This window comes from Vidua chalybeata, chromosome 32, assembly GCF_026979565.1.
Source record: "Vidua chalybeata isolate OUT-0048 chromosome 32, bVidCha1 merged haplotype, whole genome shotgun sequence".
NCBI classification, from domain to species: domain Eukaryota; kingdom Metazoa; phylum Chordata; class Aves; order Passeriformes; family Viduidae; genus Vidua; species Vidua chalybeata.
This window is the reverse complement of record NC_071561.1, coordinates 606,116-633,112: the sequence shown is the minus strand read 5'-3', so window position 1 is coordinate 633,112 and position 26,997 is coordinate 606,116. Positions and strand designations below refer to the sequence as shown.

At 66.8% G+C, this 26,997-nt stretch overlaps 1 protein-coding gene across 3 annotated transcripts; it reads left to right on the top strand.

The window, feature by feature from the left end:
- Positions 1–102: 102 nt before the first annotated feature.
- LOC128801864 (spectrin beta chain, non-erythrocytic 2-like) lies at positions 103–26,775 on the top strand. Of its 3 annotated transcripts, none has more exons than XM_053967991.1 (36): positions 103–195; positions 1,400–1,625; positions 3,056–3,204; positions 4,097–4,270; positions 5,278–5,369; positions 5,781–5,861; positions 6,129–6,244; positions 6,509–6,621; positions 7,730–7,917; positions 8,280–8,397; positions 8,903–9,061; positions 9,621–9,923; positions 10,067–10,160; positions 10,584–11,766; positions 12,307–12,444; positions 12,732–13,488; positions 13,569–13,771; positions 14,211–14,301; positions 14,463–14,609; positions 15,118–15,381; positions 15,809–16,033; positions 16,520–16,609; positions 16,968–17,249; positions 17,780–17,910; positions 18,781–18,985; positions 19,734–20,108; positions 20,662–20,906; positions 21,429–21,567; positions 22,213–22,297; positions 22,675–22,871; positions 23,586–23,743; positions 23,944–24,022; positions 24,094–24,260; positions 24,912–25,085; positions 26,283–26,325; positions 26,425–26,775. In XM_053967991.1, the coding sequence occupies exons 2-36, from the start codon at positions 1,463–1,465 to the stop codon at positions 26,638–26,640; spliced, it is 7,344 nt and encodes a 2,447-aa protein (XP_053823966.1). In that variant the 5' UTR covers positions 103–195; positions 1,400–1,462; the 3' UTR covers positions 26,641–26,775. The 3 variants fall into 3 exon arrangements, with proteins under 3 accessions (XP_053823966.1, XP_053823965.1, XP_053823964.1); XM_053967990.1 differs by having other exon boundaries at positions 10,007–10,160; positions 24,112–24,260; XM_053967989.1 differs by having other exon boundaries at positions 10,007–10,160.
- Positions 26,776–26,997: the final 222 nt, after the last annotated feature.

The following is a 26,997-nucleotide window of genomic DNA, read 5'->3' as shown; positions in this document are numbered from 1 at the left end:
GGGTGGCGGGAAACGCCCCCCCCCCGGAGGGGGCGTGGCCTTCCGCCGCCGTCGCCATGGCAACAACCCGGGGTTGGGGGGCGTGGCCCGGGGGCGTTGCCGCGGTGACGGCGGGGAGGGCGTGGCCCGCAGGCCCCGCCCCCCGGGGTGTGATGAGCTGCCGCGGGCTCAGCGCGCGCCGCGGCCGCAGCGCAGGTAAGGGCGGGGGGGGGGGACACACCTGAGTGGGGGGGGGGGGGGGTCAGACAGGGGGAGACCCCCCCCCAAAACACCCCGAACCCACCCCCAGAACCCCCCCCAGGGGTCCCGCAACCCCCCGGCCCCGCTGATCCCCCCGCGCCCCCCCCCCCCCCGGGCACTGCGGCAGCGGCTCCGCATCCCCGGGCAGAGCCCCCCCCGCGTTGCCCCGGGGGGGGGTTTGGGGACCCCCCACCCCCAAATTCGCCTGTTTGTGTCCCCAACCCCCCCCCCCCCCCCGACCCCCCCGGCGCTGCGGGCTCTGATCCCCGTTAAGAGCATTAACGGGAGGGGGAGTGGGGGGGCAGCGGGGGGCTCTGGGGGGGCTCTGGGGAGCCGGGGGAGGGGGCTCGGAGGAGTTTCGGGGGTCCCGGGGAGGAATTTGGGGTGCTCGGGGTTTGTTTGAGAGGATTTGGGGGCGCTCAGGGTGACCCGGAGAGTTTTGAGGGGGAGCTTTAGTGACGGGGGGGGGCTTGGAGGAGTTTTGGGGGTCCCGGGGGGGATTTGGGGAGGCTCAAGGGGGTCTCCAGAGAGGTTGGGGGGCACTCCGTGCAATTTGGGGGTCGCTGGGAATGCCCAGGGGGGGTCCTGGGGGGCTCGGGGTGACCCTGAGAGTTTTGGGGAGGGGTCTCAGGAGGAGGGGGGGGGGAAATTGGAGGAGTTTTGGGGGTCCCGCAGAGGATCTGGGGGGTCCCGGGGGGATTTGGGGGGGTCTTTACTGGGTTTGGGGGGGGTCTCTACTGAAGGTGAAGTTTGATTAACGATTTGGGAGGGGGGGTCGCAATTAATTTGCGGGAATTCCTGTTAATTGGGGGTGTCTTTATTAACTTGAGGGGGGGCCTTTTTATTAATTTGGGGAGGGGTCTGTCTTAATTTGAAGAGTTCTTCATTAATTTGCGGCGCTTTCGCTTAATTTGGGGGGGGGTCTTCATTAATTTAGGGAAAATCTTTCAATTCGAGGAATATTTTAATTAATTTGGGGGGGTCTCAATTTGGGGGGGGTCTCACTTAATTTGGGGGGGTCTCCCTTAATTTGGGGATCTCCGTTAATTGGGGAGGGGTCCGCGTTAATTTCGGGCTCCCCGCGGGTCACTTTGGGGGGGGGGTCACCCCCTTTGTCCCCCCCTCAAATTGACCAAACCCCCCCCCCCACTTTTCCCAGCTCCCTCCTGAGCTCTCCCAGCGCCGCCCCCCTCCCCAAATTTGGGGGTCCCCAAAGGCCACCATGCTGTCCCCCCCCCCCTACGACCCCCTGGAGCTGCCGCGGTTCAGCGACCCCCGCTGGGAGGGGGAGGGGGGCGCGGGGGGGCCCGAGGAGGAGGAGGAGGAGGAGGAGGACGAAGGCTCCGCCCGGCGCTTCGAGCGCTCCCGCATCAAAGCCCTGGCAGGTACGGGGCGGGGGGGGGACACCCCAAAAATGGGGGGAAAAGGGAAAAAATAGTGGGGAAAAAAGCGGGGGGGAAGATAAAAAAATGGGGGGGAAAAAAAGGAGAAAAAGTGAAAAAAAAAAAGGGGGAAAAATAGAAAAAAAAAAAAGGGAAAAAGAAAAAAACAAGAGAAGGAAAAGTAAAAAAAAAAAAAAAGTGGGTTTTGAGGAAAGTAGGGGGAAAGTGTAAAAACTGGGGCAAAACGCACAAAAAGTGAGGGAAGTTTAAATGCCGTGGGGAAAATGGGGAGAAAAGAGGAAAAAGTTTGGGGGGGGAAGTGCTAAATTGGGTGGAAATGCATAAAAATTGGGAGGAAAGTGGATAAAAGTGGAGGGGAAGAGGAAAAATGGGGGAAAGTGCAAAAATTTGTGGGAAATGCACAAAAAAATGGGGGGGAAGTGTAAAAAATTGGAGGAAAAAAAGAAAAAAATTGGGGGGGAAGTGAAGAAAATGGGGGGAAATGCACAAAAAGTGGGGGAGAAGTTCAAATGTTGGGGCATAAAGTGGGATAAATGTGAAAAAAACACAAAAAGTGGGACAAAAGTGCAAAAATTAAGGGAAAAGTACAAGAAAATGTGAGGGGGAAAAGCCAAAGCAGGAGGAAAAGTCCAGGAAAAAGGAGAAAATACCCAAAAATAGGGGGAGACCCCAAAAATGGGGATGGGGGAACCCCAAAATGTGGGAACGATCCTTAAAAAATCAGGGGAAAACCCCCAAAAAATGGGGAAAGACCCCAGGAAATGGGGGCACACCATGGAAAAATGGGGGGAACGCCCCAAATTTCCCCTCCCAAACCCCCTCAGTCACCCCAAAACCCCCCCGGACACCCCAAACCCCCCCAGCCCCCCCAAAACTCCCCCAAACCACCCCGGACCCCCCTCAGGAGCCCCCCAGGGACCCCTCCCAAATCCTCTTAGCGTTAATCCAGCGCCGGCTGGCGCGGGGGGATTCCCCCCCCCGGGACCCCCTCGGGGGGCTGCGACCCCTGGGGGGCTTTGGGGGGGGGGCTTTGGGGGCAATTTTGGGGTTCTCGGACCGCCCCCCCCCCGCACCCCCCCCCCAGATGAGGTCGAGGTTGTGCAGAAGGGGGACGTGGGGGGCTCTGGGTGGGATTTGGGGGATCTGGGTGGGATTTGGGGGCTCTGGGGCGGTTTAGGGAGATCTTTAGGGGATTTTTGGGGGGGTTTTGGGGGGTCCTGGACCCCCCCCCGTGCCCCCCCAGACGAGCTCGAGGCCGAGCAGAAGGAGGAGGGGGGGGGGTCTCGGGGGGGATTTGAATGATCTGGGTGGGGTTTGGGGGCTCCGGGTGGGCTTTGGGTGGTCTGGGGGGATTTGGGGAGGGGTTTAGGGGGGATTTTGGGGGTCCCTGACCCCCCCCGTGCCCCCCCCAGACGAGCGCGAGGCCGTGCAGAAGAAAACCTTCACCAAGTGGGTGAATTCCCACCTGGCGCGGGGGTCGCACCTGAGCGACCTCTACAGCGACCTGCGGGACGGGCGGCTCCTGCTGCGGCTGCTCGAGGGGCTCTCGGGGGAGACCCTGGTGAGTGAGACCCCTCCCCAAATCGGGGACACCTCCCTCGAGGGGGAAACCCCCCCAAAAACAGCGATCCCCCCAATGGGGACCCTGCCCAAAATGGGGAAATCGCTGTGGGCACCCCCAAAAAGGGACCCCCGGGCTGCTCGAGGGGGTTCCTGGTGAGTGCGACCCCTCCCCAAATTGGGGATGACCCTCATGGGGCTGCCAGACCCTGTTGGATCACCCCAAGCCCCCTCTGGACACCCCCAGACCCCCGAATCCCCCTGTGACCCCCCCCCCCCCCGCAGCCCCCTCCCATCTGCCCCAAACCCAATTCCTGTCACCCTCACCCCCCCGACCCCCCCCGGACCCCCCAAATCCCTTCCTGTGCCCCCCGCCCTCCTCTGACCCTCTCCTAGACCTTCCCCCCCCCCCTTTCTATGACCCCCAGGCCCCCCAAAACTCCTCCCCAGGACCCCCAATCCCCTAAACCCCCAACCCTTCTTTCTGTCACCCCCCCCCCCCGGGACCCCCAAAATCCCAATTCCCACCCCCCTCTCCCCCTGCCGGGGGGGTCCCTGATGATGCCCCCTGGTCCCGGGGGGGTTCCCTGACGATGCCCCCCAGCCCTGGGGGGGTTCTCTGACGATGCCCCCCGACCCGGGGGGGTTTCCCTGGCTGTGCCCCCCGGCCCGGGGGGGGTCCCTGACGATGCCCCCCTGTCCTGGGACGTTCCCTGATGGTGCCCCCCGGCACTGGGGGGGTTCCCTGGCTGTGCCCCCCTGCCCCGGGGGGGTTCTCTGACGATGCCCCCCAGCCCTGGGACGTTCCCTGATGGTGCCCCCCGGCACTGGGGGGGTTCCCTGGCTGTGCCCCCCGGCCCGGGGGGGGTTCCCTGACGGTGCCCCCCGCCCAGCCGCGCCCCACGCGGGGCCGGATGCGGATCCACTGCCTGGAGAACGTGGAGAAGGCGCTGCGCTTCCTGCGCGAGCAGCGCGTGCACCTGGAGAACGTGGGCTCGCACGACATCGTGGATGGCAACCCCCGCCTGACCCTCGGCCTGGTCTGGACCATCATCCTGCGCTTCCAGGTGGCCCCCCCGGCACCCCCGGCCAGGGGGAAATGGGGCGGGGGGCGCGGCCCGGACCCGCCCTGCGGGGGCTGTGCCCGCCCTGAGGGGTTTGGGGTCATTTCGGGGGGTCCTGGATCCACCCTGGGGGGTTTGGAGTCTTTTAGGGGGGTCCTAGACCAGCCCTGGGGGATTTGGGGTCATTTAGGGGGGGTCTTGGAGCTGCCCTGGGGGATTTGGGGTCATTTAGGGGGGTCTTGGAGCTGCCCTGGGGGGTTTGGGGTCATTTCGGGGGGTCCTAGACCCACCCTGGGGGGTTTGGGGTAATTTTGGGGGGTCCTGGACCCACCCTGGGGGGTTTGGGGTAATTTTGGGGGGTCCTGGACCCACCCTGGGGGGTTTGGAGTCATTTAGGGGGGTCCTGGACCCACCCTGGGGGATTTGGGGTCATTTAGGGGGGTTCTGGAGCTGCCCTGGGGGGATTGGGGTCATTTAGGGGGGTCTTGGAGCTGCCCTGGGGGATTTGGGGTCATTTAGGGGGGTTCTGGAGCTGCCCTGGGGGGATTGGGGTCATTTAGGGGGGTCCTAGACCCGCCCTGGGGGATTTGGGGTCATTTAGGGGGGTCCTAGACCCACCCTGGGGGCTTTGGGGTCATTTAGGGGGGTTCTGGAGCTGCCCTGGGGGGATTGGGGTCATTTAGGGGGGTCCTAGACCCGCCCTGGGGGATTTGGGGTCATTTAGGGGGGTCCTAGACCCACCCTGGGGGCTTTGGGGTCATTTAGGGGGGTCCTGGAGCTGCCCTGGGGGGTTTGGGGTCATTTAGGGGGGTCCTGAACCCACCCTGGGTTTGCTCACAGAAGTCCCCAGGCTCCTTTTGGGGGGGGGTCTCACACCCATTTCTTGGGGTCCTGACCCCACCACTGGATGCTCGCACCCATTTTGGGGGTTCCAGACCCTCTCTGGGGGGGATCCTTGACCCTAATTTGGGGGTCCCTGCCCCCGTTTTTGTGCCCCCCCCCCCCTCCAGATCCAGGACATCAGCGTGGAGACCGGGGACACGCGGGAGCGGAAATCGGCCAAGGACGCGCTGCTGGCCTGGTGCCAGATGAAAACCGCGGGGTGAGGGGTCCTGGGGGGCTCTGGGGGGCTTTGGGGGGTCCTGGGGGGGCTGAGGGAGGATCCTGGGGGGGTTTTAAAGGGTCCTGGGGGGGCTCAGAAGGGATCCTGAGGGGGTTTGGAGGGTCCTGAGGGTGCTCTGTGGGGCTGGTGTCAGATGAAAACCGCGGGGTGAGGGGTCCTGGGGGGTCTCAGGGGGGATCCTGAAGTGGTCTGGGGGTCCTGGGGGGGTGTCCGGGTGGTCTCCATGTGGCTCAGGAGGCTCCTGGGCGCTCTATGGGGCTTTGGGGGGGCTCTGAGTGGTCCCTGAGGGGACTCAGAAGGGACGTGCAGGGTCTGGGGGGGTTCCTGGGGGTTCCCAGGGGGGTTTGGGGGGAGTTTTGGGGGTCTCTGACCCTCCCCTGGCCCCCCCAGGTACCCCAATGTGAACGTGCAGAACTTCACCACGAGCTGGAGGGACGGGCTGGCCTTCTGCGCCCTCATCCACCGGCACCGGTGCGGGCCGGGCTGGGGAGGGGGCTGGGGGCTGTGGGGAGGGGGCTGCTGTAGGACAGGGGCTGGGGGGTGGGGATGTGGGGGTTATAGGGCAGCGGTTATGGGGTGGGAGTCTGTGGGGTTATGGGGCAGGGGCAGAGGTTACAGGGTGCTGTGGGTCAGCGGTCAGTGGCTGTGGGTCAATGGTCAGTGGTCAGTGGTTATGGGGCACTGTGGGTCAGCGGTCAGTGGCTGTGGGTCAGTGGTCAGCGGTCCGGTCGCCCCCAGGCCGGAGCTGCTGGACGTGGGGTCCCTGCGCGGAGCCAACGCCCTCCACAACCTGCAGAGCGCCTTCGCCGTGGCCGAGCGCGAGCTGGGGGTCACTCGGCTGCTGGACCCCGAGGGTGAGGGGCTGGGGGGGCTGGGGGGAGAACTGGGGGTCCCTGGCTGGATTTGGGGCTGGATTTGGGGGTCTGACCCCCCCCCCCCACCCCACCCCCAGCTGTGGCCGTGGAGCAGCCGGACGAGCGGTCAGTGCTGGGGGGCTGTGAGGGGTCAGGGCGGTTTGGGGCTCCCGGGGGGGATTTGGGGATGGATTTGGGGGTCCCTGGGGGAACTTTGGGGTGCCCGAGAGGGATTTGGGGGTCTGACCCCCCCCCTTGCCCCAGATGTGGCCGTGGAGCAGCCGGACGAGCGGTCAGTGCTGACCTACGTGGCCGCACTCTACCATCACTTCTCCAGGATGAAGGCGCTGGCCGTGGAGGGAAAACGCGTCGGGAAGGTCCGGGGTGGACACGGGGTGGACAGATGGACACGGGATGGACAGATGGACACGGGATGGACAGATGGACATGGGGTGGACACAGGACGGGGGGGGACACAGGGATGGACACACAGGTGGATGGAAAGGGAAGCGGAGGGGGAAGGGATGGACAGATGGACATGGGGTGGCCGGATGGACGATGGGCAGATGGACAGACAGACAACGGACAGATGGACAGACAGACAACGGACAGATGGACAGACAGACGATGGACAGATGGACAGACAGACGATGGCCAGATGGACAGACAGACAACGGACAGATGGTGTCGGGGGGTGGGGACTGGACAGAATCCGCAGGAATGGGCGGGGGGGGGGAGTCAGGGTGGGGGGAGGGAGGGACAGATGGGACGGACAGAGGGACGGGTGGGGGATGGACAGAGGGATGGAGGGGACGGACAGAGGGATGGATTGATCAGAAAGGGACAGAGAAGGAATGGGTGCATGGACAAAGGGATAAATGACAGAGGGGCGTGGGGATGGAAGGATGGATGGATGATGGATGGATGATGGATGATGGATGGATGGAAGGATGGAAGGATGGATGGATGATGTATGGATGATGGATGGATGATGGATGGATGGATGATGGATGTATGGATGATGGATGGATGGATGATGGATGATGGATGGATGATGGATGGATGGATGATGGATGGATGGATGATGGATGATGGATGGATGATGGATGGATGGATGATGGATGTATGGATGATGGATGGATGGATGATGGATGATGGATGGATGATGGATGGATGGATGATGGATGGATGGATGATGGATGGATGGATGATGGATGATGGATGGATGATGGATGGATGATGATGGATGGATGGATGATGATGGATGGATGGATGGATGGATGGATGATGGATGATGGATGATGGATGATGGATGGATGGAAGATGGATGATGGATGGATGATGGATGGATGGATGATGGATGATGGATGATGGTTGGATGATGGATGATGGATGGATGGATGGATGGAAGGATGGATGGATGTAGAATGGACGTGAGGACAGACAGACAGACAGACAGACAGCCGTTCCCCCGCCCGTCCGCAGGTGCTGGAGGCGGCGCGCGAGGCCGAGGGCCTGGCCGGCCATTACGAGGCGCAGGCGGCCGAGCTGCTGGGCTGGATCCAGCGCTCGCTGCTGCTCCTCACTGACCGGCGCCTGCCCCGCGGCATCCCCGGCCTGCAGGGGCAGCTCCAGGCCTTCAGCGCCTACCGCACCACCGAGAAACCCCCCCGGTGAGACCCCCAACGGGGCCGGGCTCGGGGGGCTCCCTCCTGGGCACTGGGGGCTGCCCGGAGGGGTTTGGGGGCTGCCCAGAGGGGTTTGGGGTCTCCAATGGGGGGTTTGGGGTCTCCCCAGTGGGGTTTGGGGTCTCCCCAGTGTGTTTCAGGTTCCCTCTGAGGGGTTTTGGGGCATCCCTGGAGCTCAGAGTAGGTTTAGGATCCCCCTGGTGTATTTTGGGGTCCCCCCGGTGTATTTTGGGCTTCCCCATTGTATTTTGGGGTCCCCCCGGTGTATTTTGAGCCCCCCCGGTGTATTTTGGGTTCCCCCGGTGTATTTTGGGGTCCCCCCGGTGTATTTCGGGGTCCCCCCGCAGGTTCGAGGACAAGGGCTCCCTGGAGGTGCTGCTGTTCTCGCTCCGGAGCCGCCTCCGCGCCAACAACCAGCGGCAGTTCGTGCCACGGGAGGGGACCCACAGCGCCGACATCAACAGGGTGACAGCCACAGGGGACACGGGGACATGGGGACAGGGGGTGACAGGGACAGGGGGGGTGACAGGGACATTGGGGACATTGGGGGTGACGGGGACATGGGGAACATTGGGGGTGACAGGGACAGGGGGGACATTGGGGACATTGGGACGTGGGGGGACATGGAGGGTCCCCACAGCGCTGACATTAACAGTGGGTGACAGCCACAGGGAACAAGGGGGACACAGGGACACGGGACAAGACACAGCAACACAAGTGCCAGGTGTGCCAGGTGTGCAGGTGACACGGGTGTACCAGGTGACGCAGGTGCCCCAGGTGCCAGGCATGCCAGGTGACTCAGGTGCCCCAGGTGACACAGGTGCCAGGTGCCCCAAGTGCCAGGTGCCCCAGGTGACACAGATGCCAGGTGTGCCAAGTGTGCCCGGTGCCCCAGGTGTGCCAGGTGTGCCAAGTGTGCCCGGTGCCCCAGGTGCGCCAGGTGTGCCAGGTGACCGTGCCGTCCCCGCAGGCGTGGGAGCGGCTGGAGAAGGCGGAGCACGGCCGGGAGCTGGCGCTGCGCTCGGAGCTGCTCCGGCAGCAGCACCTGGAGCAGCTGGCAGCGAGGTTCCACCGCAAGGCCGCCCTCAGGGAGACCTGGCTGGGGGACAACCAGCGCCTGGTGGCACAGGTGACACCGGGACCCCCACCCAGGGACCCCTGAGACCCCCTCAAACAACCCCCAGTCAGGGCCAGCCAGCGCCTGGTGGCACAGGTGACACCGGGACCCCCACCCGACCCCAAACCAACCCCACCTGGTGCCACAGGTGACCCTGAAACTGCCCCCACCCCAGGGGACTTCCCCTTGTCCCCACCAGGACAATTTCAGGATGTGTCCCCCCCCCCCTTTGTCACCCCTCAGCCCCTTTTTTTCTCCTCCAGGACAATTTGGGGGGGGTCCCCAGAGTATCCCTCCCCCCACCTTTTACCCCTTCTCCCCCCTCTCCCACCCCAGGATGATTTCAGGGGTGGGTCCCGGGTGTGTCCCCTCCCTCACCCACCCTTTCCTCCCCCCAGGACAATTTCGGGGGGGTCCCGGGTGTGTCCCCTCCCTCACCCCCCCAGGACAATTTCAGGGGGGGTCCCGGGTGTGTCCCCTCCCTCACCCCCCCTTTCCCCCCCCCAGGACAATTTCGGGGGGGCTCCCGGGTGTGTCCCCTCCCTCACCCCCCTTTCCCCTCCCCCCCCAGGACAATTTCGGGGGGTCCCTGGGGGGGGTCGAGGCCGCGCTGCGCAAGCACGAGGCCATCGAGAGCGACATCGCCGCCTACGGCAGCCGCGTGCGCGCCGTCACCGCCGTGGCCGCCGAGCTGGAGGCCGAGCGCTATCACGACATGGGCGGCATCGCGACACGGCGCGACCACGTGGTGTCGCTCTGGGAGGCGCTGCGGGCGCAGGTGGCGGCGCGGCGCGAGCGGCTCCGGGCGCACCTGGAGCTGCAGCGGCTCCTGCGCGACCTGGAGCACCTGATGGGCTGGATGGAGGAGATGGAGGTGGGGAAGGGACTGGGGGGGTGGGATCCCCTCGTGGGACCCCCCCCCCCCCCGCCTCCCGTGACCCCCCCGGTGCCCCCCAGGTGCGGCTGCGGTCGCGGGATTTCGGGCAGCACCTGAGCCAGGTGGACGATCTGCTGCAGATCCACACCCTGGTCGAGGGGGACGTGGCGGCCCAGGCCGAGAGGGTCCGGAGTGTGGGGGCGGCGGCCGAGCGCTTCCTCGGGGAGGGGGGCGGTGAGTGACCCCCAAAACTGAGACACCCCCCCCCCCAAAATTGGGATCCCCGGGATGCCCTGGAACCCCCCCAAACCCAGGGACACCTGAATGCCAGGACCCCCACTCACCTGAGACCCCCCAAAACTGCGACCTAGCAAAACCCCAAAATGGACTCCGAAAAACTGTGAGCCCCAAAAATCGAGACCCCCAAAACACTGAACCCCTGAACACCGGAACCTCCAAATCCCAGACCCCCAGCACCCCCAAACGCTGCCTCTCCCAAATCCTGGGCATCCCTCAATCCCAGACCCTGGGACCCCCAGAAATTTGGATCCCTAAACACCGTACCCATGAACCCTGGGGATTCCAGACCCCAGGACCTCCAAACCGTGCGACCCCCAGACCCCCCCAGCCCCGCTGACCCCCGCCCGTGCCCCCCAGGGTACCGCCCGTGCCCCCCGGAGCAGCTGCGGGCCCGCGTGGCGGCTCTGGAGCTGCGCTACCGGGGGCTGTCGGCGCTGTCGGAGCAGCGGCGGCTGCGGCTGGAGCGCTCCCGGCGCCTCTGGAAGTTCCTGTGGGACGCGGGCGAGGAGGAGGCCTGGATGCGGGAGCAGGAGCGGCTCCTGCGCTGCCCGGAGCTGGGCCGGGACCTGCCGGGGGCCCTGCGGATGCTGAGCCAGCTCGAGGCCATCCGAGGGGCGCTGGGGGGACGCGCGGGGCCGCTGCAGCGGCTGCTGGAGCGGGGCCGGGAGCTGCTGGCGCAGGGAGCCCCCGACGGAGCCGCGGCATCCACGGAAGCCACCCTTGGATCAGTGGAAGCCACCCCTGGCTCGACGGGATCCGCTGCCGGATCAATGGGAAGGGCAAAACCCGCGGAATCCGCTGCTGGATCCACCGCCAGATCCCCGGAACCCCCCACGGGACCTCCGGAATGCAAGAACGCGTCCCTGGGACGCGCTGCTGGACCCCCGGAATCCACGGAGGGACTCTCGGCACCCGCCACCAGAGCCGCGGAACGCCCCGACGGATCCACGGAAGCCCCTGAGGGACCCCCGGGCCCCGCTCCCGGCTCCCCGGACCCCGCGGCCGCCGTGTCCCGCCGGATCCGGGAGCTGGAGTCGCTCTGGGCGGCGCTGCCGGCGCTGGCCGGGGCCCGGGAGCGGCGGCTCCGCGCGGCCGCGGGGCGATTCCAGCTGGACGCGGAGGCGGCCGAGGCCGAGGCGTGGCTGGCGGCCGCCGCCCGGCGAGTGGCGGCGCCGGAGCTCGGCCACGACGAGAGATCCGCGGGGATGCTGGAGCGGCGGCTGCGGGAGCTGCAGGACGAGATGCGGCGGCGCGGGCCGGCGCTGGCGGCGCTGCGGGAGCAGGCGCTGCCCGGCGATGCCGCCGACGTTCCCGACGTGGTGCCGGGGCTGGCGGAGCGCCTGGCGGAGCTGGAGCGGCGGCACCGGGAGCTGGAGGAGCGGGCGGAGCTGCGGCGCCTGGAGCTGCGGGACGCGCTGGGATTGTTCGCGGCGCGCAGCGAGGCCGATGCCTGCGCGCTCTGGGTGGGCGAGAGGGAGCAGTGGCTGCTCTCCATGGAGATTCCCGAGCGGATCGAGGACCTGGAGGTGGTGCAGCAGCGGTGAGCGCCCGGGGCTCCCCGTGCTGCGCCGTGGAAATCCCAGAGTTATTCCCAGAATTATTCCCGGGAAATCTCGGAGCGCCCGTGGTCGCCCCCGCTGGGATTCCCCCGGGAATTTTCCCAAGAATACACAGGATCGCCCCGTTATTTCCGTTTTTCCTCAGGATGTCTACAGTATTCTCATCATTCCCGGTATTCCCAGTGTTCCCTGAGTTCCCACCTCCACCACAACATTCCCAGTGTTCTAGGTGTTCCCGTTTCCCCAGAATTTTCACTTCCAACACAGTATTCCCTGTACTCTCTGAATTCTCACCTTGACATGAGATATTCCCAGTATTCCCAGCGCTCTCAAAATTCCCTAAATTCCCACCCCAGCGCAGTATTCCCAGAATTTGTGGCGTTCCCAGGATTTGTGGCATTCCCACCTCTGGCACGGCGTTGTTGGGGTTTCCAGCGCTCCCTGAATTCCCAGCTCTGGCTCAGCACTCCCGGAATTCCCGGTATTCCCGGAATTCTCGATCATTCCCGGCGCTCCCGCAGGTTCGAGACGCTGGAGCCGGAGCTGGCGGCGCTGGCGGCGCGCGTGGCCTCCGTGGGCCGCGTCACGCAGGAGCTGCGGGGATCCGGGGACAGGAACCGGGAGAGCGCCCGGGACACCTGGGAGCAGCTCCGGGACAGGTGGGGGCGGCCCCGGCGGGGCCGGGCAGGGATAGGGGGCGGATCCGGGCAGGGATGGATTTTCCAGGCGCCCAGGGAAGTGTTCCAGGCAGGGATGGGTTCTCCGGGCAGTCAAGGATGCAGGGAAGGGTTTTCCCGGCCGGGATGCTCTGGGAAGGGATGGATTCTCCGGGCTGGGACGCTCCAGGGATGGATTTTCCAGGCTGGGGCGCTCCAGGGACGGATTCTCTGGGCCGGATTCTCTCCCCGGGCTCTGTCCCACCGTGCCCCGATCCCGCCCGTGCCAGGTGGGAGCGGTTCCGGGCGCTGGCCGAGCGCAAGAAGGTGGCGCTGACCGCGGCGCTGAACATCCACAATTTCCGCCTGGAATGCCACGAGACGCGGGGCTGGATGCGGGAGAAGACGGCGGCGATCGAGGCCACGCGGGCGCTGGGCCGGGACCTGGCGGGGATCACGGCGCTGCAGGGGAAGCTGTCGGGGATGGGGCGCGACCTGGACGCCATCCAGGGAAAGCTGCGGGAGCTGCGGGCCGAGGGCGAGAAGCTGCAGGGGGAGCAGCCGGAGCGAGCGCCCGAGATCCGCGAGGGGCTGGCGGGGCTCGAGGCCGAGTGGGACGCGCTGCGCCGGTGCCACCGGAGCCGCGAGGAGTCCCTGGGCCAGGCGCGGCGGCTCCTGGGCTTCCTGCGGGACCTGGCGGCGCTCCAGGCGTGGCTGTCCCGCACCCGCGCGGCCGCGGGCTCCGAGGATGTCCCCGCGTCGCTGGCCGAGGCCGAGGGCTCCCTGCGGCAGCACGAGAGCCTCCGCACCGAGATCTCGCACTACGGCGCCGATTACCGGAGCGCCCGCGCCGCCGGCCGGGAGGTGACGCGGGGACAGACGGACCCGCAGAGCCTGTCCCTGCTGCAGCGCCTGGAAGCGCTGGATGCGGACTGGGAAGAGCTGGGCCGGGTGTGGGAGAAGCGGCAGCGGCTCCTGGCCCAGGCTGTCGCCTTCCACGTGTTCCTGCGGGACGCCAAGCAGGTGGAGGGGACGCTGGGGAAGCAGGTGAGGGGATCCGGGGTGTTCCGGGGCTCCGGTGCCGTCCCGGTGCCAGTCCCGATCCCAATCCCGGTCCCGACCCGCAGGAGCACACGCTGGCCCACACGGAGATGCCGGGCACGGTGCCGGGCGCGGAGGCGGCCGTGCGGAGGCTGGAGGAGTTCCTGGCCGCGCTGGACACCGGCACCGAGCGCGTCCGGGCGCTCACGGACACCGGGTGGAAGCTGCTGGACGAGGGCGGCGTCCACGCGGAAAAGGTGCGGGAGACGGTGGAGTCGGTGGAGAGCAGGTGAGGGAGACCATCCCACCCCATCCCATCCCAGTCTGTCCCAGTCCATCCCAGTCCATCCCAGTCCCATCCCATCCCATCCCAGTCCACCCCATCCCATCCCAGTCTGTCCCAGTCCATCCCAGTCCATCCCAGTCCCATCCCATCCCAGTCCATCCCATCCCATCCCATCTCATCCCATCCCATCCCATCCCAGTCCCATCCCATCCCATCCCAGTCCACCCCATCCCATCCCAGTCTGTCCCAGTCCATCCCAGTCTGTCCCAGTCCCATCCCATCCCATCCCATCCCATCCCACCCCAGTCCATCCCAGTCCATCCCATCCCAGTCCCATCACATCCCACCCCATCCCATCCCACCCCAGTCCATCCCAGTCCATCCCAATCCCATCCCATCCCCTGGGAATGGGGTCTCTCACCCCACCCTGGCCCTGGCACAGGCACCAGAAGATCCGGGAATCGGCCCAGGAGCTGCTGGGGCGGCTGCGGGATAACTGGGAGCTGCAGAAGTTCCTGCAGGATGGGCAGGAGGTGAGACAGGGCGGGGACTGGGATGGGATGGGATGGGATTAGGATGGAGATCGGGGATGGACGGGGTTCAAATGGGGATGGGGTCAAGATGAGAACTGGGCTGGGATGGGACTGTGGGGAGGGATCCCGACCTGTGTCCCCGATCCCGATCCCGTTCCCAGCTGACGCTGTGGCTGAACGAGAAGCTGCCGGTGGCTCGGGACGTGTCCTACGAGGGCACGCGGGACCTGCAGGGCAAGTGGCAGAAGCACCAGGCCTTTGCCGCCGAGCTCGCGGCCAACCGGGGCTGGCTGGAGGCGCTGGAGAAGGTGGGAATGGGGAAAAACGGGGGGAAAATGGGGGGGAAAATGGGATCTGGGAAGGGGCAACCCTTGGGAAAGGTGGGATATGGGAGGGGGGGTTGAGTCACAAAATTCCATGGGTCCAACCTCAGCAATTCTGTGATTCCACGGGTCCAGCCTCAGTGATTCCGTGGTTCTGTGGGTCCAGCCTTGATCATTCCATGGTTCCGTGGGTCCGGTTTCGATGACCTCACCATTCCATGGGTCCCATCTTCACAACCCCCACAGTTTAGCGGGTCAACCTCAAGGATCCCACGTATCGACGACAAGTCCATGATTTTTAGGGTCCAGCCGTGATGGTCCCACGGGTCCAGTTTCAATGATCCCACAACCCCACGTGTCCAATCTCCATGACCCCACAACGAAACGGGTCCAACCTCAACAATTCCACAATTCCCACCTTGACGTTGCCCATTCCGTGATTTCTTGGGTCCGACCCCCCGTAACTCCCTGCCGCCGTTCCCGTGTCCCGCAGGACGGCGAGCAGCTGGCGCGGGCGCGGCCGGCGCTGGCCGGACAAGTGACCACGCCCTGGCAGGAGCTGCGGGCGCTGTGGGCGCAGGTGGAGGCGGCGGCGGCCGCCAAGGGCCGGGGTTTGGCCGAGGCCGCGCGCGCCGAGAGCTGCGCCCAGGCCTGCGCCGGACTGCGCTCGTGGCTGGCCGGGGTCCGCGCCCAGCTCCGCTCCGGCCACTGCGGCCAGGACCTGACCAGCGTCGGGGTCCTGCTGACCCGGCACCAGGTCAGGGCTGGGGGCTGGGAAGTGGGAATGGGGGGCGTGGGGGGGCTGTGGGGAACGGGGTGAAGGTTTGGGGTGAAGGTTTGGGGTGCGGGGTTCAGGTACAGGTTCAGGGTGTGGGTTTTGGGCGGGTCTGGGACGCGGGTTTGGGATAACCGGGTTTTGGGGTGAAGGTTTAGGGTGCAGGTTTTGGGGCGCTCAGGTTTTGGTCGCAGGTTTGTGACGCAGGATTTGGGTTCGGGTTTTGGGCTTCGGGTTTCTGGGTGCAGGTTTTGGGATGCAGATTTGGGGGTGCAGGTTTTGAGGGCAGGTTCTGCTTTTGGGGGTGCGGGTTTGTGATGCAAGATTTGGCTGCGGGTTTTAGGGTTCAGCTTTTGGGGTGCGGATTTTGGGGTCCCCCGGGGGTCCCTGACCCCCCAAACCCCCGCAGCTGCTGGAGACGCAGGCGGCGCTGCGGGAGCAGGAGGTGGGGGCGCTGCGGGCGCAGGCCGGGGGGCTCAGCCCGGGGCACCCCCGGAGCGCGGGGGTGCAGGAGCAGGTGCGGGAGCTGGAGCAGCAGTTCCGGGAGCTGCGGGAGCCGCTGCAGGAGCGCGGGCGGAGCCTCGCGGCCGCCAGGGAGCTGCACCAGTTCCGCAGGGATCTGGAGGACGAGCTCGTGAGTGGGGGGAGCCCCCCGGGGCTGTCACTGACCCCTGGGGTCCCTGGTCCCCCCCCCCCCCCCGTGCCTGACCCCCCATTTCTGCCCCCCCAAACCCTGACCCCGAATCTCTGACCCCCACCCCATTCCTGATCCCGAATCCTGGACCCCGAATCTCTGACCCCAACCCCCTTCCTCATCCTGAATCCCAATTCCTGGTCTCCACCAACCCCGACCCCTCCCAGGGTCTCTGAACCCCAAATTCTGCCCCGCAGTCCTTGAGTCCTCCCCATCCCTGTCCCCGCAGTGACCCGGACCCCCAGTGACCCCGATGTCCCCAATGTCCCCGATGTCCCCAATGTCCCTGACGACCCCGATGTCCCCAATGTCCCCAATGTCCCGGATGTCCCCGATGACCCCAATGTCCCCAATGTCCCTGATGTCCCCGATGTCCCCAATGACCCCGATGACCCCGATGTCCCCGATGTCCCCCCGTGTCCCCAGCTGTGGGTGCAGGAGCGCCAGGCCCTGGCCATGTCCACGGACCACGGCAAGGACCTGCCCTCGGTGCAGCTGCTGCTCCAGAAGAACGAGGTGGGTCAGAGGGTCCCCAAAGGTCCCCCTGTGTCCCCTGTGACCCCCCCCAGCACTTATTCCATGACCCCCACACCTGGGAGGTCCCATAGATGCCCCTCCCTTAGACCCCCCACCCCTCAGGACCCCCACAGATCCCCACAGACCCCCCAGATTCCCCCATTGACCCCCGTAAACCCCCCTGGACCCCACGCTTTCCACCATGAACCCATAAATCCCCCATAAACTCCCCATAGACCCCAGGCCCTCCAATTTTCCCCATACCCCCCCACAGACCCCCTAATTTCCCCCATAGACCCCCCCCATGGACCCATAAACCCCCCCAGACCCCCCCCTGACCCCCGCCCCGACCCCGCAGACGCTGCAGAAGGAGCTGCAGGGCCGCGAGCGCCGCGTGACGGAGCTGCTGGAGCGGGAGGTGCCCGGGCCGGGGGTCCCCGGCTCGGGGGTGCCCGGGGGGGTCCCCGGGGGGGTCCCGGCGCTGCGGGAGGCCTGGCGGGAGCTGCGGGCGCAGGCGGCGCGGAGGCAGCGGCGCCTGGAGGCCGCCTTGGCCGCCCAGCGCTTCCTGCGCGACGCCGCGGCCGCCGAGGCCTGGCTGGGCGAGCGCGAGCTGCACATGCTGGCCCAGGACAAGGCCAAGGTGGGCACAGGGCCAGGACCCCCCCCCCACCCCCCCGGGGGACAGCAGAGTCACCCCTGATTTGTGGGGGGGGGGGGGGGGTGGAGGGGTCCCGGGGGGGGGGGGGCAGGAAATGTGAGAGGGGGTCAGGGGGGATGTGGGGAGCGGTTTGGGGGGGCTGGGGGGGGGTCTGTGATGGGTTCAGGGGGATTGGGAAGGGTTTTTGGGGGTCTTTGGGGGGTTTGGGAGGTCTGGGGGGGGTCTGTGATGGGTTCAGGGGGATTGGGAAGGGTTTTTGGGGGTCTTTGGGGTGTTTGGGAGGTCTGGGGGGTCCATGGGGGGTCAGAGGGGGGGACAGGGAATGTGACAGGGGGTCAGGGGGGCTGTGGGGAGGGGTCTGGGGGGCCATAAGGGGATCTCTGGGGGTCAGGGAGGCTCAGCGGGGATTTGCGGGGGCTCTGTGGGGTCCGGAGGGCTCGGGGGCACCCAAAGGACCTTCCGGGGGGTGTCTGGGGGTGGGGACAGCGCCGTGACCGCCGCGGTGTCCCCAGGACGAGCCAGGCGCCCAGGCCATGCTGAGCCGGCACCTGGGGCTGGAGCAGGAGCTGCGCGACTACGGCGCCACCGTGGAGCTGCTGGCCGAGCAGGGCCGGGCCATGGCGGCCGGCGGCCACCCCGACGGGTGGGGACACCCTGGGGACACCCTGGGGACACCCTGGGGACACCCTGGGGACACCCCGGCCACCGCGTCCCCTGGCAGCCCCGTCCCAGTGCTCGCTGTCCCCTGCGTGCCCCGTGACCTCCGATGTGCCCGTGTCCCCTAACACCGCTGTCCCCGTGTCCCCTGTTCCTGATGTTCATGTGTCCCCTGTCCCTTGGGTGACACCGCTGTCCCCATGTCCCCCTGGTGACACCGCTGTCCCCTGGGTGACACCACTGTCCCTGTCCCCTGGTGACACCACTGTCCCCATGTCCCCCTGGTGACACCACTGTCCCCTGGTGACACTGCAGCCCCCTGGGTGACACCACTGTCCCCATGTCCCCCGGGTGACACCACTGTCCCCTGTCCCTTGGATGACACCACAGCCCCCCGGTGACACCACTGTCCCCATGTCCCCCTGGTGACACTGCTGTCCCTGTCCCCCTGGTGACACCACTGTCCCCTGGTGACACTGCTGTCCGTGTCCCCTGGTGACACCACTGTCCCCTGGTGACACTGCTGTCCCTGTCCCCTGGTGACACCGCTGTCCCTGTCCCCCTGGTGACACCGCTGTCCCTGTCCCCTGGTGACACTGCAGCCCCCCGGGTGACACCGCTGTCCCTGTCCCCCTGGTGACATCACTGTCCCCTGGTGACACTGCTGTCCCTGTCCCCTGGTGACACTGCAGCCCCCCTGGTGACACTGCTGTCCCTGTCCCCCTGGTGACACTGCTGTCCCTGTCCCCTGGTGACACCGCTGTCCGTGTCCCCTGGTGACACTGCTGTCCCTGTCCCCTGGTGACACTGCTGTCCCTGTCCCCTGGTGACACCGCTGTCCGTGTCCCCCGTGCAGCGAGCGGCTCCGTGCCCGCGCCGCGCAGCTGCAGCGTCTCTACGCGGGGCTGTGTCACCTGGCCGGGGAGCGCAGGGCCACCCTGCAGGGCCACCACCGGCTGTGCCAGCTGCGCCGCGACCTCGATGACCTGGAGCAGTGGATCTCGGAGCGAGAGGTGGTGGCGGCGTCCCGGGAGCTGGGGCAGGACTTCGAGCACGTCACGGTGAGGGGACACTGAGGGGACACTGAGGGGACACTGAGGGGACACGGGCACTGTGACACTGAGGAGTCCCCGTGTCCCCTCAGTGCCAGGTGGCACCCAGGGCATCATGACACTGAGGGGGGGTGCCTGTGTCCCTCTGTCACCAGGGGTGTCCCTGTCACTGGGGGTGTCCCACATCCCCAGGAGTGCCCCCCTGGCCCCCGTGTGTCCCATGTCCCCCTGTCACCAGGAGTGCCCCCGACTTCCCTGTCTCTTGTCCCCCTGACCCATGTCCTCCTGTCCTGTGTACCCCTGTCCCCCTGACACCCTGTCCAATGACTCCCTGTCCCCATGTCCCCCTGTCCCCCTGTCCCGTGTCCCTCTGACCCCTGTCCCCTGACCCCTGTCCCCTGTCCCCCTGTCCCGTATCCCCCTGTCCCCCTGTCCCCTGTCCCCTGTCCCCCTGTCCCCCTGTCCCCTGTCCCCCCCTGTCCCCTGTCCCGTCCCCCTGTCCCCTGTCCCCCCCTGTCCCCTGTCCCCTTGTCCCCTGTCCCCTGTCCCCTGTCCCCCTGTCCCCCTGTCCCCTGTCCCCCCCTATCCCGTATCCCCCTGTCCCCCTGTCCCGTGTCCCCCCCTGTCCCCTGTCCCCCTGTCCCCCTGTCCCCTGTCCCCCCCTGTCCCGTATCCCCCTGTCCCCTGTCCCGTGTCCCCCCCTGTCCCCCTATCCCCCTGACCCCTGACCCCTGTCCCCTGTCCCGTGTCCCCGCAGCTGCTCCGGGACAAGTTCCGCGAGTTCTCCCGGGACACGGGCGGGCTGGGCCAGGAGCGTGTGGACGCGGCCAACGCGGCGGCGGCGGCGCTGATCGCCGGGGGCCACCCCGAGCGCGCGGCCGTGGCCCAGTGGCAAGCGGGGCTCAACGAGGCCTGGGCCGAGCTGCTGGAGCTCGTGGCCACCCGGGCGCAGGAGCTGGCGGCCGCGCACGACCTGCAGCGCTTCCGGCGCGACGCCCGGCAGGTGCTGGCGCAGCTCCGCGCCAAGGCCCGGCAGGTGCCCGAGGAGCTGGGGCGCGACCTGCGCGCGGCCGAGGGGCTGGAGAGGCAGCACCGCGCCTTCGAGCACGACGTGCAGGCCCTGAGCGCGCAGGTGAGGGACAGGGGACAGGGGAGGGGACAGGGGAGGGGACGGGGACAGGTAAGGGGCACGTGAGGGGCGGGTGAGGGACACACTGTGATGCAGGAGGTGGCTGTGATGGGATATGTCACTTGTCCCGTGTCCCACCTGGCCCCTGGTGACAGCTGTCCACCTGTCACATGTGTCACACCTGTCCCATGTCACACCTGTCCCACCTGTCTGTCCCACCTGTCCCACCTGTCTGTCCCACCTGTCCTGTGTCACACCTGTCCCAGCTGTCCCATGTCCCACCTGTCCCACCTGTCCCATGTCCCACCTGTCTCATGTCACACTTGTCCCACCTGTCCCATGTCTCACCTGCCCCACCTGTCTGCAGGTGACAGCTGTCCAGGAGGCTGCGGGCTGCCTGTCCCACCTATCCCATGTCTCACCTGTCCCAACTATCACATGTCTCACCTGTCCCACCTGTCCACAGGTGACAGCTGTCCAGGAGGCCGCACGCTGCCTGTCCCATGTCCCACCTGTCCCATGTCCCACCTGTCTCACCTATCCCACCTGTCTGCAGGTGACAGCTGTCCAGGAGGCCGCGGGCCGCCTGGCCGCGGCGTACGCGGGCCCGCGGGCCGAGGAGCTGCGGGCGCAGGAGGGCGCGGTGGCCGCAGCCTGGGCCGAGCTCCGCGGGCGCTGCCAGCGCCGGCGCCGCCTGCTCGGGGACAGCGTGGAGCAGTTCCGGTTCCTCCGCGCCGCCCGCGACCTCCGGCTCTGGATGGACGGCGTGCACCTGCAGCTGCAGGCCCGCGAGCGGCCCAGGTGGGACAGGGGACACGGGGACACTCTGGGGACACAGGGACACGGCGGGGATGGGGGCACTGCAGGGAGACTGTGGGGACACGGGGACCCTGGAGGGATGGGGGGGGACATGGGGACACCATGAGGATAGGGGGGACACGGGGACATTGCAGGGACACTGTGGGGATAGGGGGACACGGGGGGACACAGGGGCATGGGGACACATGGACATGAGGGGACATGCAGTGACTCTGGGGACACCGTGGGGACACCACAGGGACACGGGGGGACACAGGAGCATGGGGACAGTCTGGGCCATGGGGACACACAGGAATGTGGGGACAGCCCTGGGGACACACGGGGACACACAGGGACATGAGGACACACATGGGGACAGCCCTGGGGACATGAGGACACACAGGGACACACAGGGACGTGAGAACACACATGGGGACAGCCCTGGTGGCCCAGCCCTGCCCGCTGTGCCCAGGCGGAGCCGGGGTGTCCCCGCGGTGACCCCGCGGTGTCCCCGTCCCCTGGCAGGGATGTCACCGCGGCCGAGCTGCTGATCCAGCAGCACCAGGGGCTGCGGGCGGAGCTGGAGGCGCGCGAGGGCTCCTTCGGGGCCTGCGTGGCCGCGGCCACGGCGCTGCTGCAGCGCGGCCACCACGACGCCGACAAGGTGGGACACGCCTGTCACCGTGTCACCCTATCCCCGTGTCACCCCGTCACTGCGTCCTCATCCCCGCCTCTCCAGCCTTGTCACTGTCCCCAAGTCCCCGGCCCCACATCCCTGGTTCACATCCTCATCTCCACGGTGCCGTCCCCATCCCGTGTCCCCTCACGTCCCTGTCGCTGTCCCTGTGTCCCAACCCCACCCCTCTATGTCCGTCCCTGTGTCCTTGTCCCCATCCTGTCCCCGAGCTCGTCCCCTCATCCCTGTCCCTGCCTCAATCAGCGTGTCCCGATCTTTGTCCCCATCCCTGTCCCCTGTCCCCATCCCTGTCCCCTGTCCCCATCCCTGTCCTGTGTCCCCACCCCTGTCCCCTGTCCCATGTCTCCATCCCTGCCCCATGTCCCCATCCCTGGCCCGTGTCCCCATCCCTGTCCCCTGTCCCCATCCCTGTCCCCTGTCCCCATCCCTGTCCTGTGTCCCCACCCCTGTCCCCTGTCCCCTGTCCCATGTCTCCATCCCTGCCCCATGTCCCCATCCCTGGCCCGTGTCCCCATCCCTGTCCCCTGTCCCCATCCCTGTCCCGTGTCCCCATCCCTGTCCCCTGTCCCCACCCCTGTCCCCTGTCCCCATCCCTGTCCCGTGTCCCCCCAGCTGTCCCAGGAGCTGGCCGAGCTCCAGGAGCGCCGCAGGGACATCGGGGAGCGCTGGCAGGACAAGCTGGAGTGGCTGCAGACTGGTGAGGACTGGGGGGGGCTCACGTGTCCCCTGTGTCCCCCCCTCGTGTCCCCCGTGTCCCCTGTGCCAGGCTCAGGTGCTGCCCCCACCCAGAGGGTGCAAACTGAGGGGTCTCTGTGCCCGTGTCCCTCTCAAAGGGGTGGCACAGGGGTGGCACAGGGGGGTCCCCGTGCCCCAAGTCCCCTCTCAGTGCCCCGTGGCGGCTCTGGGTGGCACAGGGGGGGTCCCCATGCCCTGTGTCCCATCTTGGTTCCCAGGGGTGGCACAGGGGTGGCACAGGGGGGTCCCTTTGCCCCATGCCCCCTCTCAGTGCCCCGTGGCGGCTCCGGCTGGCACAGGGGCCAGGCTCCCCCCCGGTGACCGTCCCCGTGCCCGCAGTGCTGGAGGTGCTGGTGTTCGGGCGCGACGCGGCCACGGCCGAGGCCTGGCTGGCCAGCAGGGAGCCGCTGGCCCGCGCCCCCGAGCTGGGCTCCAGCCTGGCCGAGGCCGAGACCCTCCTCAAACGGCACCAGAGCTTCCAGAAGGCCGCGGCCGCCTGGGACGAGAGATTCGCTGCCCTGAGCCGCCTCACCACGGTGGGGACACGCGGGGACAGGGGGGACAGGGGGGACGTGGGGGGACAGGGGGGGGAATGAGGGAGAAATGGGGGGAAAATGGGGACATGGGGGGACATGGGGGACATGGGGGGAAATGGGGACATGGAGAAACATGGGGACATGGGGACACAGGGGACATGGAGGGACATTGGGGGACATGAGGGGAAAATGGGGACATGGGGACACAGGGGGACATTGGGGGGGATATGGGGGAAAGGGGTACAGGGGGGACATGGGGGGAAATGGGGACATGGGGACATAGGGGGACACGATGGGACAGGGGGGACATGGGGGGAAATGGGAGCGAATGAGGGAGAAATGGGGGAAAAATGGGGGGGGAAATGGGGACATGGGGACATGGAGGGACATTGGGGGACATGGAGGGACATTGGGGGACATGGGAGGACATGAGGGGAAAATGGGGACATGGGGGGATGTGGGGGATGAGGATATGGGGGGACAATGGGGAGGGGGCACAGGGGGAAAATGGGGGGGAATGAGGGGGAAATGGGGAGGGGGCGATGGGGGGGACGGGAGGAGAAGTGGGGGCACAGGGAGGGGGACATGGCAGGGACAAGGGGAGGGGGCTGAGGGTCCCCGTGTCACCCCCACGCCCTCGGGGGGGTCCCCACGGGATCGCTGTGTCCCCCCCCCCATCACCGGGGTGTCCCTGACCCCCCCCGACCCCCCCAGCTGGAGGAGAAGGAGCGGCGGCGGCGGCAGGAGGAGGAGGAGGAGGCGAGGAAGCTGCAGCCCCCCGAGCCCCCCCCGGCGCAGGCCGAAGTCGGGGGGACCCCCCCGGTGGTGCCCCCCGAGAGCCAGGATGGGGGAGGGGGCGGGGAGGGGCAGAGGTGAGGGGGGGGCGGGGCGGGGGGGGGGATTTTGGGGGATCATTGGGGGGTTGGGAGACCCCCGGGTTTGGGGGGACACCCTCGGTGGGGGGGGGGGGGGGGCGGCATATGGAGGCCCGGGGGGGAGGTGTGGGATATGGGGAGGGGGGTCTGGGGGTGACAGGGGGGTGTCCCCTGTGTCCCCCCCCCCCCCCCCCCAGGGCCCCCCCCACCCCCCAGAGCCGCCCACCGGAGCCCCCCGCCCTCAACGGGATCCGCCCCGACGGCGCCGCGGGCCAGGTAACCCCCCCGACCCCCCCCAAAACGCGGGGGGGACACCCCCCGGACCCCTCTGCGGGACCCCCCCTCAGCCCTGTCCCACTCCCCAGGTCCCCAAAGGGGCGCAGGAGGGGGGGCCCGGCCCGGGGGGGGTGGCGGCCACGCTGCCCCCCCGCGCCCCCCCCCCGCCCGAGACCCTCGAGGGGGGGCTGTGCCGGAAACAGGAGCTGGAGGCGCCCGGCAAGAGAGCGACCAACAGGTCAGGAGGGGACACCTTGGGGACACCTTGGGGACACCTTGGGGACACCCTGGGCACAGCCTGGGGACACTGCCCCGGTCTTGGGGACACGGGAACACGGCCAATTCATGGCCACGCCCCTTTCGCCCCTTCCCACACAAGCCACGCCCCTGATACGCACAGGCCACGCCCCTTCAGACACACCCGTGTGACCCGGCCTTATTTGGGCATTCTGACCCCGCCCACATGACCGCGCCCTTCAACGGCCACGCCCATTGAATGCCACGCCCCTCCCTTAAAGTCCCAACGGCCTCCAGGTCCTGGCAGACCTGGGGCTGTGTTTGGGGGGTCTCAGGGTCCCCTAAAGCCCCCCGTGCCCCCCCCCAGGTCCTGGCAGAGCCGGAGCTGTGTTTGGGGGGTCTCAGGGTCCCCCAAACCCCCCTTCCCCCCCCCCCCAGGTCCTGGCAGAGCCGGGGCTGTGTTTGGGGGGTCTCAGGGTCCCCCAAACCCCCCTTCCCCCCCCCCCCCAGGTCCTGGCAGAGCCGGGGCTGTGTTTGGGGGGTCTCAGGGTCCCCCAAAGCCCCCTTCCCCCCCCCCCCCAGGTCCTGGCAGAGCCGGGGCTGTGTTTGGGGGGTCTCAGGGTCCCCTAAAGCCCCCCGTGCCCCCCCCCAGGTCCTGGCAGAGCCTGTACTGCGTGCTGCGGGGGGGGGCCCTGAGCGTGTTCAAGGACGCGCGGGGGGCGGGCGCGGGGGTCCCGTACCACGGCGAGCCCCCCACCCCACTGCGCGGCGCCCGCTGCCAGCCGGCCACCGCCTACCGCAAACGGAAACACGTCTTCAGGCTGGGGTACGGGGGGGAAATGGGGGGAAAATTGGGGGGAAACTGGGGAGAAATGGGGGGAAAAATGGGGGAAAAATGGGGAGAGAATAGGGGGAAAATTGGGGGGAAATTGGGGGGAAATGGGGGGAGAATGGGGAAAAATTGGGGGGAAACTGGGGAGAAATGGGGGGAAAAATGGGGAGAGAATAGGGGGAAAATTGGGGGGAAAATGGGGGGAAAATGGGGGAAAAATGGGGAGAGAATAGGGGATAATACGGGAAAAAATGGGGGGAAATGGGGGAGAATGGGGGGAAAATTGGGGGGAAACTGGGGAGAAATGGGGAGAAAATAGGGGGAAAATTGGGGAGAAATGGGGGAGAATAGGGGGAAATTGGGGAGAGAATAGGGGCATAATATGGGAAAAATTGGGGGGAAATGGGGGGAGAATGGGGGAAAACTGGGGGAAAATGTGGGAAATGGGGGGAAAATTGAGGGGAAATTGGGGGTAAAATAGGGGGAAAATTGGGGGATAAATGGGGGGAGAATAGGGGGGAAATGGGGGATATATGGGGGATAAATTGGGGGGAAATGGGGGAAAATGGGGGAAACTGGGGAGAAATTAGGGGGAAAATGGGGAGAGAATAGGGGAAAATTGGGGTGAAATTAGGGGGGAAAATGGGGGGAAATAGGGAGAAAATTGGGGGAATGGGGAAAGAATAGGGGGAAATTGGGGGGGAAATGGGGGAGAACAGGGGAAATGGGCAAGAATAGAGAGGAAAATAGGGGGAGAATACGGGGAAAACTGGGGGAAATTGGAGAAAATAGGGGGAGAATAGGAAAAAATGGGGGATATATGGGGGATAAATGGGGGGAATAATGGGGAGGAAATGGGGGGAGAATAGGGGAAATCGGGGGGAAAATGGGAGGAAATTGGAGGGAAATGAGGGGAATTGGGGGGAAAATGTGGGGGGAAAAGGGGAGAAAAATGCGGCCAAAATGGGGAGAAGGTGGGGGAAAAGTGCAGAGGAAAATGAGGGAAAATGGGGTAAAAATGGGGGGAGCACAGGGTGAGAAATGGGGAAAAAATGGGGAGAAAGGGAGAAAAAAATGGGAATAATGTGGGGCAGACGTGCAGGGAGATGGGTAAAAAATGGGGGGGACACGGGGGGGGGGTCACACAGGGGTGGGGGGGTCCCGGTGGCTGATCCCAGCCCCCCCCCCCAGGCTCAGCGATGGGAAGGAATTCCTGTTCCAGGCTAAGGATGAGGTGAGACCCCCCCCACCCCCCCATCCCCCGGGTGTCCCCCGGGTGTCCCCTGCCCCCCCGCCCGTGTCCCCACTGTCCCCGTGTCCCCCCCCCCCCCAGGCCGACATGGCTCTGTGGCTCCGGGGGATCGAAGCCGCCGCCGGGGCAGCGCCGGGGGGGCCCCGGGAGGGCTCGGGGGTCCCCGGGGGTCCCCCCAAGGGGATGTCGCGGGCCCTGAGCCTCCCCCCGGTGCCCCCCCCGGCCGAGGGAGCCCCCCGGGCCCGCGAGCCCAAGGAGAGGGAGAAACGCTTCAGCTTCTTCAAGAAGAACAAGTAGAGTTTGGGGGTCCCGCAGCCACGGAGGGACTCGGGGGGGCCCCGCGGGGGGCTGAGTGTCCCCCCCCCCCCCCCCCCCCCCCCCCGTCCCGGTGATGTCCCCGCGCAGCCCCCACCCCAATAAAGTGATTGGAGACAGAGACTGGGGGGTCTGAGTGTGCTGGGGAGAGGGACTGGGGGGACTGGGAGGGACTGGGAGGGACTGGGAGGGAGTGGGAGGGACTGGGAGGGAGTGGGAGGGACTGGGGGGGGTGGGATTTGAATTGGGGTGGGTTTGGGATGCGAACTGGAATTGGGGTGCGGGTGGAGATGGGATGAGGATGGGGGTCACGGGTGGGTGGGATTGGGGTGGGACTGA

Bases quoted from the DNA above. Each gene is read 5' to 3' on its own strand.
- LOC128801864 (XM_053967989.1), top strand. From the start codon at position 1,463: ATGCTGTCCCCCCCCCCCTACGACCCCCTGGAGCTGCCGCGGTTCAGC. The intron at 10,161-10,583 runs GTGAGTGACCCC...CGTGCCCCCCAG, and splicing joins CTTCCTCGGGGAGGGGGGCG to GGTACCGCCCGTGCCCCCCG. The intron at 11,767-12,306 runs GTGAGCGCCCGG...GCGCTCCCGCAG, and splicing joins CTGGAGGTGGTGCAGCAGCG to GTTCGAGACGCTGGAGCCGG.